Source organism: Myxine glutinosa, chromosome 2, assembly GCF_964187855.1.
Source record: "Myxine glutinosa chromosome 2, kmMyxGlut1.1, whole genome shotgun sequence".
NCBI lineage: Eukaryota > Metazoa > Chordata > Myxini > Myxiniformes > Myxinidae > Myxine > Myxine glutinosa.
Window position 1 is genome coordinate 81,076,291 of NC_136262.1, and position 22,420 is coordinate 81,098,710.

At 45.3% G+C, this 22,420-nt stretch overlaps 1 protein-coding gene across 13 annotated transcripts in view; it reads right to left on the reverse strand.

Moving 5' to 3' along the window:
- EIF2AK1 (eukaryotic translation initiation factor 2 alpha kinase 1) overlaps positions 1–22,420 on the reverse strand; it is a 91,700-nt gene that overhangs the window by 39,946 nt on the left and 29,334 nt on the right. For 7 of the 13 annotated variants that reach the window (XR_013622698.1, XM_068107919.2, XM_068107925.2 and 4 more), the window contains exons 6-8: positions 11,659–11,739; positions 11,447–11,543; positions 7,030–7,140 (exon numbers count right to left, since the gene is read on the reverse strand). Coding sequence is in view for 12 of the 13 variants with exons in the window: in XM_068107919.2 (XP_067964020.2) it covers positions 7,030–7,140; positions 11,447–11,543; positions 11,659–11,739 (289 nt within the window). In the remaining variant the exon portion in view is untranslated. The remainder of the gene's footprint in view (positions 1–7,029; positions 7,141–11,446; positions 11,544–11,658; positions 11,740–22,420) is intronic. The other 6 variants (XM_068107923.2, XM_078773447.1, XM_078773446.1 and 3 more) reach the window with 1 other exon arrangement.

Sequence of the window (22,420 nt, forward strand, 5' to 3'; positions counted from 1 at the left end):
GGATATGAACTTGAGTGCCGTCTTTATGATCTGAGTCTTCTCATCTCCATGGTCAAGATTAGCATGATGCTCTCGCAGAATATTGTCGGTGCCATCTTTGAGACAGAGTACATCTGCCCTTCTTTCCTGTGTTGTGAAATACAAGGTGTCTTCGTATTTCTCTAGAAGTTTTATCTTTAGCCAATGCTTTGAATAAGAAAGGCTCTTCTCTGGTGACTGATCAAACTCCTGCAGCTTTTCATGGATTTGGTCCATGTTCATTACCCCATGCTCTAATTCTGAGTCTAACCATTTGCAGAATTCAATAAAAACTGCCTCTCGCTCCTCATCAATACTCCTCTGTCCTCTCTTCCTTTTTCCTTCCTCATCAGTCTTGGACAAACTGTCACCTCTCGCAAACATAAGTTTGCATCGCAAATGGTACAGTGTTTCTTCTGCTACCAAGTCGTTGATCCCTTCCAGGCGTCCAGTGACTTCAGTGCCCCAGTCATCCCCGCGACTCCGTGCTGTCTTCAGCAAGCTTGCCTTCAGTGTATCTGCAGTCAAATTATCTGGCACTCTGTATTTCTTTCTAGCTTGTGCTGGATTATTTTTGTAGAGCTGGGCTGGTTGGTTGCAAAGAATGCATACATCCTTATACAGGAGGTCAACTGACTGTGATCTTCTAGAACTGCAGCCAGTTGATGAACTGAACTCACAAGTAGTGCGTCTTCTCTTCAACTTTGATGACTCTTTCTCTGCCTTTGATGCTTGAGCTGACTTCTTGGTGGTTGCAACAAAGTTGTTGTACAGATCATTTTTACACTTCTGGTGGTACCTCAGTTTTCCTTCCTTTTGAGCCTCCTTCATACGTTCCACAACAGTAACATTTTCGACAGTTTCTGCTTGTTTCAATAAAGTTGAGTATCCCTTTGGAGTTGCCTGTATGAGCCTTTCAGCTGGTGTATCCGAGCGTGCACAGATGAAGCAATTGAGCACAGGTGGAGTAACGTCTTCATCCATATTGCTAGACTCCATGTCCTGCAAAGTAGAAAATGAGATATATTTAGAAATTATTTTTCCACAAAGGCGTGTCTGTGGTGAAATATAAATGTTAACAATCAACTCAAAATCATGAAAAACCCATATTTGACCCCTCATAAGTTACTTAAGGGCCGATTTTAAAAAATAAAAATTCTCGAAAATAATTTTTCGGTACCCGAATTCAACAGCTTTTTTTCTGGGTTTCCCACGGGAGTTGACCTTCAACATTTTAACACATGTTATTACACACCTTTACAAACATATTGGTGAAGAAATTTTTTGGTAACAATTTAGTTAACAGATTTTCATATGTTTCCCTTACTAAATCATACTCTGAGAAACAAATGAACGAGATGCAAATCAATTCAAACAACAGCAACAAAAAAGGTAATCTAATTGTATGATTATAACACCACAGTCAAATTCCTACAGTGTAGTTGCTCCATACTATCGTTAGCTAAACGTGTGCAGCTCTCATTTTTAAAGCTATTACAATTACCATAGCCGATTTCTGTACATATATATATATGTATATTAGAAAAATTTCTAAATTGATGCATTATATTATTATCTACGACTAATAAAACTGCACACTTATATAAAACTAATATAAAAATATACTTTGGTTAGGTATACGTCACTAACCTCTTTAAATTTATCGACGTTGTTGAAGAAGGTCTAGTGTTGTGCTACATGTATCTACTATTTTTAGAGTGTATTTAGTCTCGTAAAAAATTCAAGCATATTGTTTCAGAGGAATCTTTTAGCACGATAGGTGACATGGTGCGTTGCTGTTGTTTCATATGCAGCCTGTTGCATCATTCCTGGGAGTGCAGCTGTGCCGCTGATGCAGTACCCCTGTTACCAGTAGGCTGGTACTCATTTCGCCGACCTCAGAAGGATGATAGGCTGAGTCAACCCACCTGGTCCTATTTAATGGCACGACAGGGGATCGAACTCAAGACTCTAAGCTCTCCAACCAGCCACCTTAACCGTTAAGCCAACACCAGGATTAACATGGTTAGTGGGGCAGATATGTAACAAAAATTGCACGAGATGTTCATATCCGGCAGAAAGTTTGAAATTTTGCATACAGGGGTATTTTGACATGCTGAGTTCAAAAATTGGCGGATCCAAGAGGTCTGACCAATGGACAGGCCGCCATCTTGAATTCCAATATGGCTGCCAAGACGAAATGTTGATAATCCCTATCTTGGGTTCTAAATGACCTGTGGTGCTCAAATTTTGTACACAAGGGTATGTTGACATGCTGAGTTCAATAAGGCAATAATTTGAAATGTCTGACAAATGGTATGGCCGCCATTTTGAATTCCAATATAGCCGCCAAGACGAAATGTTGAAAATCCCGGGTTCTTTGCAAAAGCAATACCAATTCAATGGATCCCTAGTTGACAAATCATATAACAAGTCAAAGAGCTCATTTCAAAGTATATTTCGTACCAGTTGGCAGCCGTAACATGCTGCAAGCTTTTTTCCATCCGTTTTACTTCTCCTACTGCTCATCTCGGAAGCATTGTCCAGAGCAGAAACATAGTTCTGTGCATGGTAGATTAGCAGCAGCACATTTGCAATTTCCAGCACACCGTTTTTTACACTTGCACTTGATCAGCTCTCAGCACCCTTTTGACGCCTCTGGCATTACTGTCCAAAATGGATGCCAGACATCATCTGCATTTTTAGCCCATCCCCAATCTGCAGGTGAAGGCAGCTCTGGGTTAGCAATTTGGGGCTGTCCCCAGATGTGACCGGCCTGAAAGACTGCCCTCTTCACATGTTGACGCAGTGCCTCTTTTGTCGGTGGAATATTTTCCGATTGCCGATTTCCCTGAGCAAACAGCTGCTTGCGTGCTTCGTTCACTTTCTTCAGAGGGGAAGTTCTACTGTACAGAACAACGAAGAACCTCTCTATGTTGTCCATGTCATCATCTGTTACTTCCGCTGGTGCATGTGAGAGATGATTGAAGACCTCCCCCAAGTTTGGCATGGAATTCCATATGCTCCACACAGTCTTTTTGCCAATCCCACATATGGCAGAAACAGTATCGCATCCGGAAACAGTATGCAGGAATAGAAGCCCCCATGAGCGTTCAGGGCCAATGTGAGTCGCAATAGTGTGAGCAGCAATGTGCCTGAAATAGTTTCCATGTCCAAATGCCAACCACATTGCACAACCGTCCATAATGCTTGCCATTGCGATAGCCAACACAACCACATCCGTGTCTGTTGCATGAATGACGATACTTCTGTACCCCTGCTGATATGCATGCCAAGCATGTAGCATCATTCGTGAATCAGCCTCTTCATGCGTACATGGTTGAATTTGAGAAACATCAGAAGGGGGCTTTGATTTAACCTCTTCTTCTAAGGTTGTAAGAAGTGTTTTTCCCTCTGGAATAGGCATCGTTTGCAGGGAATCAGCAAGGAAACTGAATAATGTCTTTTTGTTGGAATCTACACGAAGGAAGCTGCTCCAGTTTCGTGGCACGGATGTCTGTTCAGTCACATGGAGTGGTATGCCAGTGCCACGACCAAACCTGGTGCCTTCTTTGAGACTGTCCGTTCTGTAGGTGTCCCACACCACATCAACACGCATCACAGTCCCCTCATTTAACTTTCGGGCAATGTACGGAAGGACCTGTTTCTGTGCATAGTCACCAAATGTCCTGATCACACTGTTGCACTTCTTAGGCTCCAAATGATGGACTAAGGCAGCCCCATCGAAAATACGAACTTCTCCTTTGGGCGCATCACGAGGACGTTGTGCTAAAGCTTCCAAACAGGGCAAAAGATCAGCCTTGCCGGTTGGTGGCCGCATTGTATTGATACCTTCAGCCAATGCAGGTGGCCACCCATGACACTCATATTCATAAAATGTGTTAAGATCACCATCTCTAGTTTGGCAAGAAATGTACATTCGTGAGAAGAGCTCCACATTACTTTTCATACGTGTAATCTTCGCCTCAGACTTTCCAGGTGTTTTCTTGGGCTTCGATTTCAACAGTGGCAGATTGTTCTTTGAAATGCTATCATAGAAATTGTCAGAAGGATCCTTGATTCGCTGCCCCACAAATCCATCAAATTGTGTTTTGCCAGTGTCCTCCATGGATCGCACTGCGGCTATCACTTCATCAGGCATGATGACCTTTGTGTCAAGCACATACAAGTCATTACTGTCTTCCGCAAACGGGTTTCCAAGTTTTTCAAAGGAACTGATTGCATTATTGAGATCTGATGCAAAGGATTTCTGGACACTAGGCAATTGTTCGTGGTGGCGGACATCAGTTTGCCTCTGTCTTTGAAACTGGTCCTCAAACACATTCAGGATTCTGGCTATTTCTGCACCAGCTACCATCCACCGGCGAAGAGCCCCTTCATTCTCAGTAATTCCAATGACTCCACCATCACCTTTCACATAAGCGTTCTGCTGTTCGTGTATCTGATCGTGTGCCATAGCAGAGAACTTGTGTGATGACTTCTGAGTGACAAAGTTCCCCTTGACAAATTCACGATGGATATCCATGGAATCGTTTGAAAGTTCCTGAAGGTCTGTTACATGCACTGTCAACCATCTGGCGTAATGGTAATGGTCCATGGCAAACATCCACGGAATGATCGCCGTGAGAGTCTCCACATAGAGCGTGTAGTTGGCTTCCCGTTGTGATCTTATGAATGCCAAGAGAAGACACTCCAACTGCAGGACTTTATTCCAGTAGCAAAACTGGGGGTACTTTGTAGCCATCTTCTTGCTCCAAAGATCAAATGATTGTAAATCTTCAGTTTCACATGTTTTCCGGTAGTCATCGTATGCCTTTCGCTGCAGAGCGTACAACGCCGCTACTGTGACTTGGTGTGCCCATTGTGACCTCGATATTTGCGAACCTTTGTGAAGACTATCTGCTCTTCCCGCTGTTGTTACACCAGCACTGGTCATTACACTTGCCCAGCCACTCCCCTCCAGGAAGCTGCCGATCGCTTTCAACTAGGCCATCTCTACATGAAGTCCTCCCATCATCACAACAAACTTGTCTTCACCATATATACCTGGCCAAGTCCATTGAATCTTCTTTGCAATTGCATAGAGTGGTTGATCAACGGTCAGAACTGGAACTTGTCCGGGGTTTACTAGTTCTGTCGCCTGCTTGATTAAATTCATTCCATGCTTCACCATTGCCAATGTGTGAGCACTCTCGCAGAACAGAGGTAGCAGTCCTGTAATTGCAGGAGGCCGAGGAACTTCAACCTGCAGATTTGCCATGCATGCTGACCAGGAGATATTATCTTCACTCTCAAGACCTTCCTTCTCCTGCAGACTTTGTACAAACGAAAGCCACTGACTTTCTTTGTCCTGTATTCCGGAGGACACACTTGGAGTGGATGGACCTTTTGGTTTTCTTGGAATGGGATTATTAGTTGGAAATGTTTCAGGAGGCACATCACTGTAAGATGCAGGAAGGGCGGCTATGGTTTTGGAGCGCTGTTTGTTCTCATTCTCAGTGACATTCTCATGATTTCGAATGCTGCCACTTTTGTCATGTGAAACATGTTGTGTCAGTGATAACGTGGTTCCATGAAATGAACTTTGTGCTGATGCTGATGATGGGTTGTGATCTATGTTGTCTAGGTTGCCTGTTGTGAATATTCCACTTCGCAATTTTGTTGGACACACAACGCCGTCATGTTTGTATATTTCTATGACTCTGTTGGCCTCATCTGTGGATACCTCCAGTATGCGATCATAGGAAACACACAAACCATGTTGAAAAAGAACGTCAACGAGATCCCGTTTCCTTGTTTTGCTATGAATGAGAAGACCCAGGTAAAGTGGCAGTGATGTTTCACATTTCAAATTGTGACGTACTGCTGTAGTTTCCAACCTTCCTCGTTTCATAGTGTTGAATGTTACAAGTTGAGTTAAGGATTGCACAGAGACGCCTCCCTTGTTGTTTGCGTTTTGTTTTTGTATGTTTGTACCAGCAAGAATCATTTCCATCAACGCTGCCAATGATGGTGGTGAGTTGTTATATGATTCGTTAACTAGGGATCCATTGAATTGGTATTGCTTTTGCAAAATATCTTTGCGCACAATCTGGGCAGCTCTCATGAGAATGACCGCGTCGTTGTCAGAGCTTTGTCTACAAGCATGCAATAAAGCTTCACCAATGTCCTCTTTGAATGACAGTGCCACTTCATGGTTGCTCTTATGTGCCTCAAGTTGCGGAAGGTGTCTGAGAAACTTGTCCTTAAGGTGAGTTGAATTAATCCTCTTTGAGATATCACCTCCCAGTTGTGCCAGACGTTCTGTATAAAGCTTTGTGAGATCGGCTAACTTGAAAGTGTAACTGTCATCTGTACACTTCATTTCTTCCAAATAGGCTATCAATTCGGCCAAAGCTACTGATTCTGGTGGCATATTTTCACTTGAACTGGCTTCCTCATTCTTTCTTACAAATGATCTGTATCGAGTGTGGAGAACAGTCATGCACTTCTTGTGATAAACAGCATCTGATGCCGTCATATCACCTACAGACAATCTAGCCAGGAGTTTTGTATCCCTCAATTCTGTTGCCATCAATCGAACATTGGAATCTACATTTTTTGTTGCCGCTCTGTGGACTATTTCTTCATTACTGATAATGCTATCACAAAAGAAACATGTGCTAGCAGTACTCTGTTCAACGGATGGAGATTTGAAACTTGTTCTGAGTCTTTTCTTAACAGGCGAGTAAGTTTCTTCACCAAGTTTAAGGTCTGAACTTTGCTTTCTTTCCCTTGATTCAGCCCTGGCCACACGAGAGCTGCTGCACTGCACATAACAGTTTTTGTGCCATTTGGCAGCATGCGCAGCTAGGGTTTCTGCAATACCGCAACCATCATCTAGTCGGGAAATGTTTATCCCGCAAGGCAAGGCACCTAAATCATTCAATGCCTTGAGATTTTGAGCAAGATTCTCGTAGACGTCTAGACACGACTGATTGCTGCCCTTACGTGCATCTCTTAGTGGTTCATTTTCAGAACGTTTCTGGCAAAGAGCGCAAATGTTCCAGTCTGTTGGCATTGGAATTGTTGACGATGTTTTCTTTGATTTCGACATTGGATCTGAAAGAGAAAAAACATTTAAAAAAAAAATTATTGGAATGTCATGTGAATGTTCAGTTCCGGCAGAAAGTGTTAAATTTCACATACAGGGGTATTTTGGGACGCTGAATTTCCCAAATTTCTACTGCCTTCGACAAAATTACAAACCCATCAGTAGATTTGAGATGCAACAATTTTCCAGTTATCATAATAATGCTCAAATGATTTAACATTATGACATTACCGTACACTGTGCTATTAAAGCAATGAAAACATCGATGTTTGTCTTGGCGGCCATATTGGAATTTAAAATGGCGGCCATACCGTTTGTCAGACATTTCAAATTATTGCATTATTGAACTCAGCATGTCAACATACCCTTGTGTACCAAATTTCAGCGCCACAGGTCATTTAGAACCCAAGATAGGGAATTTAAACATTTCGTCTTGGCGGCCATATTGGAATTCAAGATGGCGGCCGGTCCATTGGTTAGATCTCTTGGATCCGCCAATTTTTGAAATCAGCGCCCCAAAATACCCCTGTATGCGAAATTTCGCACTTTCTGCCGGAAATGAACATCTTTTTCACATATCTGCCCCACTAGGTGGGTCACAAAGTGTTCTTTGCTAGTGTTACTGTTAGGTTTGCAGCTGAATGCTGTGAGGTGAATTATAGTAAACTAGCAGAGTACCCACTCTATGGGCGATCTTGTTCCAAACATGTAACACGTTCTTTTGAGACACCTCTATTTGGGCAGTGCATAGGCAACTGACCGTTCCCTCAATTGTTCCCTCAAACAAAACAAATAACCCGGGTTACGTGCATGAAGCAAAAACATACCTACTGCTTATAATTCAAAAACACCTCACTGCACTGGAAAACGTGGGGGCAGAAATACTGCACTGTAAAGGGTAAGGTATTGTAATACCAACACACACATGGAGGCAGCACTACACAATACACATTCACACAGGTAATTTACCTTCCCTATCCTCCGCGACCACCGATAGCGATAAAAACACACCTATACACTAATTGGGGTCATGCTGATGCTATGTAGTAAGTCTGTATGTAATGTAGCAAGTCTGTATGTAATGTAGCAAGTCTGGATGGGAGAAGTAACACGAACACTAACACTAACACACACACACACACACTCTCTCAGTAATCATACTAATTAAGTCAGTTATGTGCACATATGCAGGTTAACATCACTGATTTTAAACCTTTATGTGTCTGTTAATGACTAAATTTGCAAAGGACTTGGTATTCACCCAAGATGTCTCGATTGAAAAGTTCTAGCTAGAGTGAGAAGACCAAATGGGAGTAACCACCTACAAAATACAAATCTCACGTGTGGAATACAATCCTTAACCATTCGTTTTGTATTTTCGGACCTATGTGGATCCTGCCCATCACAGTGGTGACCCATCCAGGAGCTAACACTAGCTAAGCAACTGGTTCGGCAGAACTGACGCTCTCTATAATGATGACCTGTGTGCACAATGATGAACACACGTATAGTAGATTGAAAAGACTAGCAACGGTACCCGCCCTATGGGCGGGGCTTCAATTGGGAGGCCCAAATGAAAACGTAAAATATCAGAAATTGAAGGCCTTTTGTATTTTAAACGATTCATATTCATATTAGTAAGATATACTTCTAAAAATACTGATTTTCATGATTTGCGTGTGATATTTAACGGATGTTTATATAAATCACGCCTCCAAATTGAAGCCCCGCTCTTAGGGCGGGTACCGTCATATATAATGGCGATACAACATAACTTCGCATCGCAGTGACGGTGAGCACCAATATGGTGGCTGTAAGACCCTGCTATGTATCGTTAGGGTTGGCGGCTGCTAGAATCCAAGGGAATGATTCCTAGTGAGATACCCGTGCTATGCACGGGTGGGAGGCCAGAAGCAAACAGGCAATGCAGATACGGCGAATGCTAAAGCATGAAACCAATAAATTCCACATTCCTGTAGCACCTTCAGTCGCACATCAGACATGGACAGCAAGTTCGTGAAGGACTTCCATGAAAAACATACCCGTTCGCAAACAAATGGGTACGTTCACGTATATAAACATCGACCGTGGGTCCGTAGCGAATCTGCATTTGGCGATCTGCGAAGTTCACGTTCAGAAAGTAGAAACCATCACAGCATGTCGTCATTCACTTGAACTCGATGTCTCTTTTTTCATTCCAAACAACATATCTCCAATCACAAAATAAACTTTTAACAACATTGTTAATGTTTCCTTCATTGTAAAAACTACCAAATCAACAGTTAAAAGGATTTTGAGCTGATAGCTGTTACGGCCTTGGCAAGATCGATGGAGACAGCGATCTGTTAGCGTATACACCGCCCAAATAGCTATGTGGAATTCTCTCATGTCGAGATTCAACCCGTGTCCTTATAAACTATCCGTGGGCTATATAAACTGTCCTACATTGAAACTTTCGCCGAGGTCATTATTTACTTTTAATGATGTTTATATACGAATCGAAAAGAAGATAATTGGTTTTGGGTCGTCCTTTCCGCATATCTCGTGGGGTTGTGAGTTGGAGAGACGGCCGTGATGGCGGGGAGGGGTTTGGAATTCTCTCAAGCAGGGATTCAACGGGTGTCCTTATAAAAGTTCTTTGTCCAAGGTCACCAAGTCCGATCGATGCAGCCGTGCAGCAATCGGTGCAGCCGTTTGTGCGGCACCCGGTGCAGCCAATCGGTGCAAACGTGGACTCCTACATGCCACATCCTGCTGATACTTGCTCCCGCATGACGTTATTTTCCCGGGTGCCGCACAAATGGCTGCACCGATCGAGATTTAACGGATGTTTATATAAATCGTTTAAAAGAAAAAAAGCCTTCAATTTCTGATATTTAGCCTTTTCATTTGGGCCTCCCAATTGAAGCCCCACCCGTAGGGCGGGTACCGTTGCTAGTCGTCACAATGAAAACATCGTCACAATGAACGTTATGCGAACGCGAATGTTATGCGAGAGTCCAAACCTGAGAATGCTGGAGACCAAAGCTGAAATTGGAAAAACTATATAGCCTATTTTACTCCTGAAGATCCCAGGATTACTGTTACGTGGTCCTCCCGGTAACTACCTGGTCTTGGTGACCCCCAGACCGTGGGAGGACCCCGCCAGAAAGATGTCTGATTTATACGCTTTCGTAACGCAATCAATATGAAAGACACAACAATTCAAGTCAATAAGAAACCCCACACCAAGGATCCGGATTAATCAATAATATATTCCCCAATCAATCAACAACCACCATCAATCACCAATATTACTAAGATGGCCATCTCATATATGTCCCCACTTTCCCCACTCACGACCCCTCAATGGTCACTGTCCCTCACAATGTCTCTGGGCCCCTCCAGACCAAGGTGAAGGTCGACTTCTCCGCACACGGGCAGTTGAACGGACCCCTGGCTGACGTGCTCCAAACGTGCACGTCACGTACCGGGAACAACTGCTGCAGCGCACACCTCCTGGCAAAGCAAAGCGGGCAAAACCAAGCGCGGCTCGCAAAGCGCGCGAGGCCCAAGGTGCGACCCGTACACGCCCTCGGAGGCGTCGGGGCGAACAGTGCCGGACGCTTGGTTCCTTCCAGGAAGCCCCGGCAACCTGACACGTAACAGGCAATCACCCCGCGCAGGTAACTCCTCTCGCCAGACGGGCGTTTCAAACTCAGCGTTCTCAGCGCTAATCAATAGACGCCGCTCGCGTCGGAGCTGGGCGAGGAAGAAAAAGACCGCCGCTTCTCCCGGACCTTGTCTTTTCTTTTCTTCCGGTTCACCATCCCGTTTCCGGTCTCCTGTTATCCAGAGCGCCTCTAACCATTTAACCACAACAACCTTCAATAGAATAAACATTAATAAGCAATGACCTGGATAGTAATTCACATAAAGTCACATAAATCCGTAACAATTACCCACCCAAAATATCGTTGCGATCGGTTCAGCAGTTTTTACGGTACCTTCGAATGGACAGACAGACAGACAGACAGACAGACAGACGGACGGACATTTGGTGAATTATAGTAAGATAACAAAATAGTGGTATCGTTTTTCCCATTTGATATTTAAGGCATTATTACGATACGTATTGCATCGTGATACTGCATAAAATTGCCGGACAAAAGGAACACTACCGAGTCAAAAACCGTTTCACTTTCTTCCAATTTAACAAAGTCTCATTATGTGTGTGTCCTTCACCCCTCACCCTCTTCCCAAATAGGTAAACGTTGCCGATTTCCTTGGAAAATGCTCATAAAAAAACAGTTCAGCAACATTGCTGAAGCATACCTGCACAGGTCCGCATGTGCAGCTGCAGCCAGGTACTATGATAGCGAACGACGTTGGGATGCTGCAAGCTGGCCAACACTTTAACTTCCCGCAATACCTGTGGGCCAAAAATCAAATTTGCTTGTGGTGACTTACCCTGAAGCTACAAAGCCATGTCTTGCTTCTTAAAATGGCAAATGGTTAAATACAATAAACTATCACAGTTATCTTACCTTAGTGCACATGTTCTCACTGGGGTCCTTTATCAAAACTTTTTTCATTGCATAGAGTTGACCGTCCAACTTGTTCCTAGCCTGCAGCACACAATTGGGTGACAATCGGAAAAAGTGCCATAATTAAAGAGCAAGGAGCTACAGCCGTATCAACACGAGCCCCCACCACCACTGCACACCCTCCCACCCCCCGCCCTCTCCCTTCCACAGATCTACCGACGTCCCTGTTCTCTACTATTGTTGTGCTTGATTGCTTCCTCTCTTTCCCCCTCTTGCCTCCCGTTCCCTTTATTATAGGTTTCATGCGTCAGTTTATGTTTTTGTTTTTAATGTTTGAGAGAGGACCCGGTGAGTTGGTACACTCAGAGAGGACCCGACCTCGGAAGGATGACAGGCTGAGTCAACCCCACCTGGTGTTAATTCAACAGCTGACAGGGATTCGAACTCAGGACCCTAGGATCCCAAGCTCTCCACCCTAACTATTAAGCCAACACCAGGCTTTGGGTGGTTGGAGGCAGTCATAAGAAATGCTTCAATGTTTGAAGAGCCCTTAAACAAAATTTTAATGATGCAGTCGTGGCCAAATATATTGGCACCCTTGCACTTTTTTCAAATAACTCACAATTTTCTCCAAAATAAGTTGAAATTGACAAAAGTATTTGGTCTCCACAATTCTTTATTTCACTGTTAATATTACAGAACCTTTGTTTTTGATTCAGAACTTAATATAACCTTTTAAATCAGAAAATAAAAATAAATGGCATTGACAAAGTTATTGACACGCTAGAGCCGAGACTTAATATTTGGTAGCACAGTCTTTGGACAAAATATCTGCAGTCAAGCGCTTCCTATCGCCATGAATGAACGTCCTGCACCTCTCCACTGGCAATTTGGCCCACTCTTCTTGTGCAAACTGCTACATTTCTCCCAGATTTGAAGAGTGCCTTCTCCCAACTGCTGTGTTCAGATCTCCCCAAAGGTGTTCAATGGGATTTAGATCTGGACTCATTGCTGGCCACTTCATAACAGTCCAGCGTTTTGTCGTGAACCATTCCTGGGTGCTTTTTGAAGTGTGTTTGGGATCATTGTCCTGCTGCAAGACCATGACCTTCAACGGAGACCCAGATTTCTGACACTGGGTTGAACATTGCACTCCAAAATGCCTTGGCAATCTCCTGATTACCCTCGCCTGAGGAGAGGGTATTGCATTTGAGTCCGTTTGTGTTCGTCTGCACAGAATAAATATGATTTTCTCTGCAATCGTTGGTCCGATTGACAGGAAATTTTCACCATAGGGGCAACTCCACCTGCATAATTTTTTAATGTTATTATGACGTCATAGGTCACGTGGTTCGGCCGCCATCTTGGAAAATTGAAAAACTTTGCACCTCTATATCTCCAAAAGCACTGAATTGAAAAGATTGAGACATGGCCCATTGTAAAGAACTCTCCATGGGGAATAAAATATGGTAATGATGATGTCATAGGTGCCTCCATTATGACGTCATAATTCGACAAGTACAAAACTTCATCCGATCAATATGAAATTTCTTCAGCATAGTCTAGGAATAAATTAGTTTAGAAAAATAATGATGACGTCATCGGCCACGTGGTTTGGCCGCCATATTTGTATTAACACAAAAGCCTTAAAAACCACTGAAATACATCCTGGCGAAGGTTTGCAATCCGATTGCTCTTTCTCGTTTCATGATCCCATGCACACATTCAAGGCACCCAGTGTCAGAGGCATCACAGCAACCCAAAAACATCACTGTACCTCCTCCATGTTCGACCACAGGGAAGGTGTTCTTTTCTTTGAAGGCTTCATTTTGTTTTCTGTAAACATAGAGATGATGTGCTTTACAAAAAGCTATAATTTGTTCTCATCTGTCCACAGGACATTCTCCCAGGAGGATTTTGGCTTGTTCAGGTGTGTTTTGGCAAATTCCAGTCAGGCTTTCTTTTGTCTCTCTCTCAGCAGTGGGGTCCTCCTGGGTCTCCTACCATAGAACTCCCTTTCATCGAATTGGCGACGGATGGTGCGAGTTGAAACTGACGTACCTTGTGTCTGAAGGTCAGCTTGAATCTGTTTGGCAGTTAAATGAGGTGCTTTATCCACCATTCAAACAAGCCTTCACTGAAATCTTCAATCAAGTTATCTCTTGCGGCCACGTCCATGGAGGATGGCTACAGTGCCATGGGCCTTAAACTTCCTGATAACATTGTGTACGGTGGACACAGGAACATCAAGGTCTCTGGAGATGGACTTGCAGCCTTGAGATTGTCCATGCTTGGCTACAATCTTGTGTCTGACCTCTTCAGACAATTCTCCGCATTCTTTCTTTTCTCCATGCACATTGCGGTACACACACTGACACAAAACAGCAAAATGACTCCTTTTCTCTATTCAAACAGTTTGAATGAGTGATTTTTATATTGCAGGCACCTGCAACTCACCACAGGCGAGTTCAATTCCAAAGTAAAGGAGAATTACCTGCTTGAAATCTAATTTCTAACAACTTCTCAAAGGTGCCAATAATATTGTCGAAGCCAATTTAGGATTTGTGTGGAATAAGCTAAGATTTAGTAATTTTTTCAGCTTTTATTGTTTTGTTGCACTGCAAACCAAATAAATAAATCTGTGAATACCAAAATAGATTTTAATTTCAACCATTTTCTGGAAGAAATGGTGCATTATTTGAAAAAAGTGCAAACGTGCCAATATTTTTGGCCACGACTGTATATGATCTGAGGTACATGCACCCCACCCCCGTCATACGTCATCACCCTGTTGTCATAACTTCAGTTCCCCCCGATCATAAAGTGTGATAATTTGCCCCCAACCAGGTACATGACATAATAAATGAACGTTCCCTAAAGGGTGTTGGAAGAAACATAACTGGCAAAGCCAAATGGCATTACATTCTACCTTTCAGAAGCGTAATTGTCAGCTATAAAACTCGCCCAATATGTAGGATAAATATGTGAGGGACATACCGTACATACATATGGAGAGACAAACGCTGTAAACAAAGGAACCAAACATCTACGGCGAAAAAATATCTTTTTTTTACGGATTTGCCAGTTCTATAAGCCTCTGTGAGAGTTTGAAGAAGAGGAAGAAGCACTAATGTATGGTTTATTCACACAGCAGTTTGAACGGAAACATTTATTATTATATGACAGTAGAAACCCTTTATAAGGACATGGAACGAGCATGCAAAATTATACATACAGTCGTGATATTTTGCGAAGCAATAGAAAAATATATAAAACTACACAGAATTAATCCACAAACAACAACAACAACAACAACAACAACAACGTCGAGAATTATAAAAGATCCTTATTTTCACGTGTTTTACTTCATGTGTTTCACGTGTTTGTGTTTCACATTGAATGAAAAACGTAAGGTAGAGCATGCATATTGTGATACATGACAGGTTCAACGATATGTCCGGCCTGAACGGCAAAGGAATCAAAATGGCGGTGTGTGAAGTCAGCCGTCGTACCGCCGTAATGAAATCACATCACCCCTGTCATGTCACCAGATCCTCAGCTCTGCTTGGTGTATGTTTGAGGGGACATACATACATACATACATACAAACACTGTTCTAAGTGGCTTTGCCATATGGGCTATGGCATAAAAAAAAAACCAAAAAAAAAAACCTCAATCACTTTAAAAATATTCTAATCTCACCATGAAGAAGCATGCAAAAGCCTGTGCCAAAACACTTTCAAGGGTGTAACTGCATGAAGCAGTGACATAGGTGCATTAATTCACAAAACTTCAAAAGCACCATTAAGTTTGTTGTACATTTTACATACGTGATTAATAGGTCTGAAACAACTTGTATTATGACACATTTTGGCAATTTCCTAATGCTATTAGATATAAAAATGGGATTACATATGTTTGAACGATTTTTTTGTGGAAAGTCGAGGAAATAAAATTTTGCTCACACTTAAAAGGGAAAACTTTACAAGCAAAATAGCATACGACACAAAATAGCACATAATAATATAGATGCATGTTGTGCAAAAGTACACTGAAAAGCAAAGTGGTAAAATGTATTGCAGATACTACAGTAAACAGTAAATAAAATAAACCAACACTGCATGCGAATGGATAACGCGCCTTCTTCGATTAAATACTGTCGGACACCACTATTAGCGGGGGATACGCTCCTGGAAAGTGAGGCAAATTGTGAAACCGTGAATGGCGGGGCATTGTTTCAATGGCAAAAGGGGGGGGGGGGGGGGGGGTTGGTTCTCAAGATGCGCAAATCCACGAATGGCAAAGCAAAATCCACGAACGTCGATGAAAACCCCACGAACGTCGATGAAAACCCCACGAACGTCGATGAAAACCCCACGAACGTCGATGAAAACCCCACGAACGTCGATGAAAACCCCACGAACGTCGATGAAAACCCCACGAACGTCGATGAAAACCCCACGAACGTCGATGAAAACCCCACGAACGTCGATGAAAACCCCACGAACGTCGATGAAAACCCCACGAACGTCGATGAAAACCCCACGAACGTCGATGAAAACCCCACGAACGTCGATGAAAACCCCACGAACGTCGATGAAAACCCCACGAACGTCGATGAAAACCCCACGAACGTCGATGAAAACCCCACGAACGTCGATGAAAACCCCACGAACGTCGATGAAAACCCCACGAACGTCGATGAAAACCCCACGAACGTCGATGAAAACCCCACGAACGTCGATGAAAACCCCACGAACGTCGATGAAAACCCCACGAACGTCGATGAAAACCCCACGAACGTCGATGAAAACCCCACGAACGTCGATGAAAACCCCACGAACGTCGATGAAAACCCCACGAACGTCGATGAAAACCCCACGAACGTCGATGAAAACCCCACGAACGTCGATGAAAACCCCACGAACGTCGATGAAAACCCCACGAACGTCGATGAAAACCCCACGAACGTCGATGAAAACCCCACGAACGTCGATGAAAACCCCACGAACGTCGATGAAAACCCCACGAACGTCGATGAAAACCCCACGAACGTCGATGAAAACCCCACGAACGTCGATGAAAACCCCACGAACGTCGATGAAAACCCCACGAACGTCGATGAAAACCCCACGAACGTCGATGAAAACCCCACGAACGTCGATGAAAACCCCACGAACGTCGATGAAAACCCCACGAACGTCGATGAAAACCCCACGAACGTCGATGAAAACCCCACGAACGTCGATGAAAACCCCACGAACGTCGATGAAAACCCCACGAACGTCGATGAAAACCCCACGAACGTCGATGAAAACCCCACGAACGTCGATGAAAACCCCACGAACGTCGATGAAAACCCCACGAACGTCGATGAAAACCCCACGAACGTCGATGAAAACCCCACGAACGTCGATGAAAACCCCACGAACGTCGATGAAAACCCCACGAACGTCGATGAAAACCCCACGAACGTCGATGAAAACCCCACGAACGTCGATGAAAACCCCACGAACGTCGATGAAAACCCCACGAACGTCGATGAAAACCCCACGAACGTCGATGAAAACCCCACGAACGTCGATGAAAACCCCACGAACGTCGATGAAAACCCCACGAACGTCGATGAAAACCCCACGAACGTCGATGAAAACCCCACGAACGTCGATGAAAACCCCACGAACGTCGATGAAAACCCCACGAACGTCGATGAAAACCCCACGAACGTCGATGAAAACCCCACGAACGTCGATGAAAACCCCACGAACGTCGATGAAAACCCCACGAACGTCGATGAAAACCCCACGAACGTCGATGAAAACCCCACGAACGTCGATGAAAACCCCACGAACGTCGATGAAAACCCCACGAACGTCGATGAAAACCCCACGAACGTCGATGAAAACCCCACGAACGTCGATGAAAACCCCACGAACGTCGATGAAAACCCCACGAACGTCGATGAAAACCCCACGAACGTCGATGAAAACCCCACGAACGTCGATGAAAACCCCACGAACGTCGATGAAAACCCCACGAACGTCGATGAAAACCCCACGAACGTCGATGAAAACCCCACGAACGTCGATGAAAACCCCACGAACGTCGATGAAAACCCCACGAACGTCGATGAAAACCCCACGAACGTCGATGAAAACCCCACGAACGTCGATGAAAACCCCACGAACGTCGATGAAAACCCCACGAACGTCGATGAAAACCCCACGAACGTCGATGAAAACCCCACGAACGTCGATGAAAACCCCACGAACGTCGATGAAAACCCCACGAACGTCGATGAAAACCCCACGAACGTCGATGAAAACCCCACGAACGTCGATGAAAACCCCACGAACGTCGATGAAAACCCCACGAACGTCGATGAAAACCCCACGAACGTCGATGAAAACCCCACGAACGTCGATGAAAACCCCACGAACGTCGATGAAAACCCCACGAACGTCGATGAAAACCCCACGAACGTCGATGAAAACCCCACGAACGTCGATGAAAACCCCACGAACGTCGATGAAAACCCCACGAACGTCGATGAAAACCCCACGAACGTCGATGAAAACCCCACGAACGTCGATGAAAACCCCACGAACGTCGATGAAAACCCCACGAACGTCGATGAAAACCCCACGAACGTCGATGAAAACCCCACGAACGTCGATGAAAACCCCACGAACGTCGATGAAAACCCCACGAACGTCGATGAAAACCCCACGAACGTCGATGAAAACCCCACGAACGTCGATGAAAACCCCACGAACGTCGATGAAAACCCCACGAACGTCGATGAAAACCCCACGAACGTCGATGAAAACCCCACGAACGTCGATGAAAACCCCACGAACGTCGATGAAAACCCCACGAACGTCGATGAAAACCCCACGAACGTCGATGAAAACCCCACGAACGTCGATGAAAACCCCACGAACGTCGATGAAAACCCCACGAACGTCGATGAAAACCCCACGAACGTCGATGAAAACCCCACGAACGTCGATGAAAACCCCACGAACGTCGATGAAAACCCCACGAACGTCGATGAAAACCCCACGAACGTCGATGAAAACCCCACGAACGTCGATGAAAACCCCACGAACGTCGATGAAAACCCCACGAACGTCGATGAAAACCCCACGAACGTCGATGAAAACCCCACGAACGTCGATGAAAACCCCACGAACGTCGATGAAAACCCCACGAACGTCGATGAAAACCCCACGAACGTCGATGAAAACCCCACGAACGTCGATGAAAACCCCACGAACGTCGATGAAAACCCCACGAACGTCGATGAAAACCCCACGAACGTCGATGAAAACCCCACGAACGTCGATGAAAACCCCACGAACGTCGATGAAAACCCCACGAACGTCGATGAAAACCCCACGAACGTCGATGAAAACCCCACGAACGTCGATGAAAACCCCACGAACGTCGATGAAAACCCCACGAACGTCGATGAAAACCCCACGAACGTCGATGAAAACCCCACGAACGTCGATGAAAACCCCACGAACGTCGATGAAAACCCCACGAACGTCGATGAAAACCCCACGAACGTCGATGAAAACCCCACGAACGTCGATGAAAACCCCACGAACGTCGATGAAAACCCCACGAACGTCGATGAAAACCCCACGAACGTCGATGAAAACCCCACGAACGTCGATGAAAACCCCACGAACGTCGATGAAAACCCCACGAACGTCGATGAAAACCCCACGAACGTCGATGAAAACCCCACGAACGTCGATGAAAACCCCACGAACGTCGATGAAAACCCCACGAACGTCGATGAAAACCCCACGAACGTCGATGAAAACCCCACGAACGTCGATGAAAACCCCACGAACGTCGATGAAAACCCCACGAACGTCGATGAAAACCCCACGAACGTCGATGAAAACCCCACGAACGTCGATGAAAACCCCACGAACGTCGATGAAAACCCCACGAACGTCGATGAAAACCCCACGAACGTCGATGAAAACCCCACGAACGTCGATGAAAACCCCACGAACGTCGATGAAAACCCCACGAACGTCGATGAAAACCCCACGAACGTCGATGAAAACCCCACGAACGTCGATGAAAACCCCACGAACGTCGATGAAAACCCCACGAACGTCGATGAAAACCCCACGAACGTCGATGAAAACCCCACGAACGTCGATGAAAACCCCACGAACGTCGATGAAAACCCCACGAACGTCGATGAAAACCCCACGAACGTCGATGAAAACCCCACGAACGTCGATGAAAACCCCACGAACGTCGATGAAAACCCCACGAACGTCGATGAAAACCCCACGAACGTCGATGAAAACCCCACGAACGTCGATGAAAACCCCACGAACGTCGATGAAAACCCCACGAACGTCGATGAAAACCCCACGAACGTCGATGAAAACCCCACGAACGTCGATGAAAACCCCACGAACGTCGATGAAAACCCCACGAACGTCGATGAAAACCCCACGAACGTCGATGAAAACCCCACGAACGTCGATGAAAACCCCACGAACGTCGATGAAAACCCCACGAACGTCGATGAAAACCCCACGAACGTCGATGAAAACCCCACGAACGTCGATGAAAACCCCACGAACGTCGATGAAAACCCCACGAACGTCGATGAAAACCCCACGAACGTCGATGAAAACCCCACGAACGTCGATGAAAACCCCACGAACGTCGATGAAAACCCCACGAACGTCGATGAAAACCCCACGAACGTCGATGAAAACCCCACGAACGTCGATGAAAACCCCACGAACGTCGATGAAAATCCCACGAACGTCGATGAAAATCCCACGAACGTCGATGAAAATCCCACGAACGTCGATGAAAATCCCACGAACGTCGATGAAAATCCCACGAACGTCGATGAAAATCCCACGAACGTCGATGAAAATCCCACGAACGTCGATGAAAATCCCACGAACGTCGATGAAAATCCCACGAACGTCGATGAAAACCCCACGAACGTCGATGAAAACCCCACGAACGTCGATGAAAACCCCACGAACGTCGATGAAAACCCCACGAACGTCGATGAAAACCCCACGAACGTCGATGAAAACCCCACGAACGTCGATGAAAACCCCACGAACGTCGATGAAAACCCCACGAACGTCGATGAAAACCCCACGAACGTCGATGAAAACCCCACGAACGTCGATGAAAACCCCACGAACGTCGATGAAAACCCCACGAACGTCGATGAAAACCCCACGAACGTCGATGAAAACCCCACGAACGTCGATGAAAACCCCACTAACGTCGATGAAAACCCCACGAACGTCGATGAAAACCCCACGAACGTCGATGAAAACCCCACGAACGTCGATGAAAACCCCACGAACGTCGATGAAAACCCCACGAACGTCGATGAAAACCCCACGAACGTCGATGAAAACCCCACGAACGTCGATCAAAACCCCACGAACGTCGATCAAAACCCCACGAACGTCGATGAAAATCCCACGAACGTCGATGAAAATCCCACGAACGTCGATGAAAATCCCACGAACGTCGATGAAAATCCCACGAACGTCGATGAAAATCCCACGAACGTCGATGAAAATCCCACGAACGTCGATGAAAATCCCACGAACGTCGATGAAAATCCCACGATCCCACACGTCGATGAAAATCCCACGATCCCACACGTCGATGAAAATCCCACGATCCCACACGTCGATGAAAATCCCACGATACCACACGTCGATGAAAATCCCACGATCCCACACGTCGATGAAAATCCCACGATACCACACGTCGATGAAAATCCCACGATCCCACACGTCGATGAAAATCCCACGATCCCACACGTCAATGAAAATCCCACGATCCCACACGTCGATGAAAATCCCACTATCCCACACGTCGATGAAAATCCCACTATCCCACACATCGATGAAAATCCCACTATCCCACACGTCGATGAAAATCCCACAAATGTTGACAAAAATCCTGCAAACGCATGCTGTGCCATTATTCCAATGGGGGGGGAAAGGGAGAGAGCTAATTGTACTAATAGATACAGTGGAGTGTTTTCATTCTGTACAGTAACTTGCAGGGATGACGTGTTATGCAGCTGGTGGAATATCCTGCGAAGGTATTCACACTGTGAATGGTGGGCTATCCCATGAAGCAATGTTTACCGTATGTTGGGATATCCTGCAAAGCATCCCGCGAAGCAATATTTACCATGTGAATAGCGGGATATCCCGCAAAGCAATGTTTACCATGTGAATGACGGGATATCACGTGAACCTATTCACAGTGTCAATGGCAGGAAATCCCGTGAAGCAATGTTTAACTGTCTGTTGGGGTATCCTACAAATCATCCCGCGAAGCACTGCTTGCAGTCTGTTGGGCTATCCCGCGAAGAAGCAATGTTTACCATCTGTTGGGTTATCTGAGCAATCTGTACTGTGTGAATGGCGGGATACCCCGTGAAGCTCGCAGGGCCACGAAGGCCATGAAAACGCAAAGCACAGCGCTGCGAATGTAGAGCAGGTAATGCTCACAGTTCGTAGAAGATTTTTTTGTGTGTATGTCCAGCTGCTTTGTGTATGGCTGGTGAAAGGTGGGTTTTATAACTGTGTCATGCTTGTGGCTCATGAAAAAATAATTTTGCGGCAGCGAAAAACCGCACATACACGGGACATATGACCACGAATAGAGAAGCAGGTCGCAATTTATGAACCACGAACACGTGGAACCTGCGAATAGCGGAACT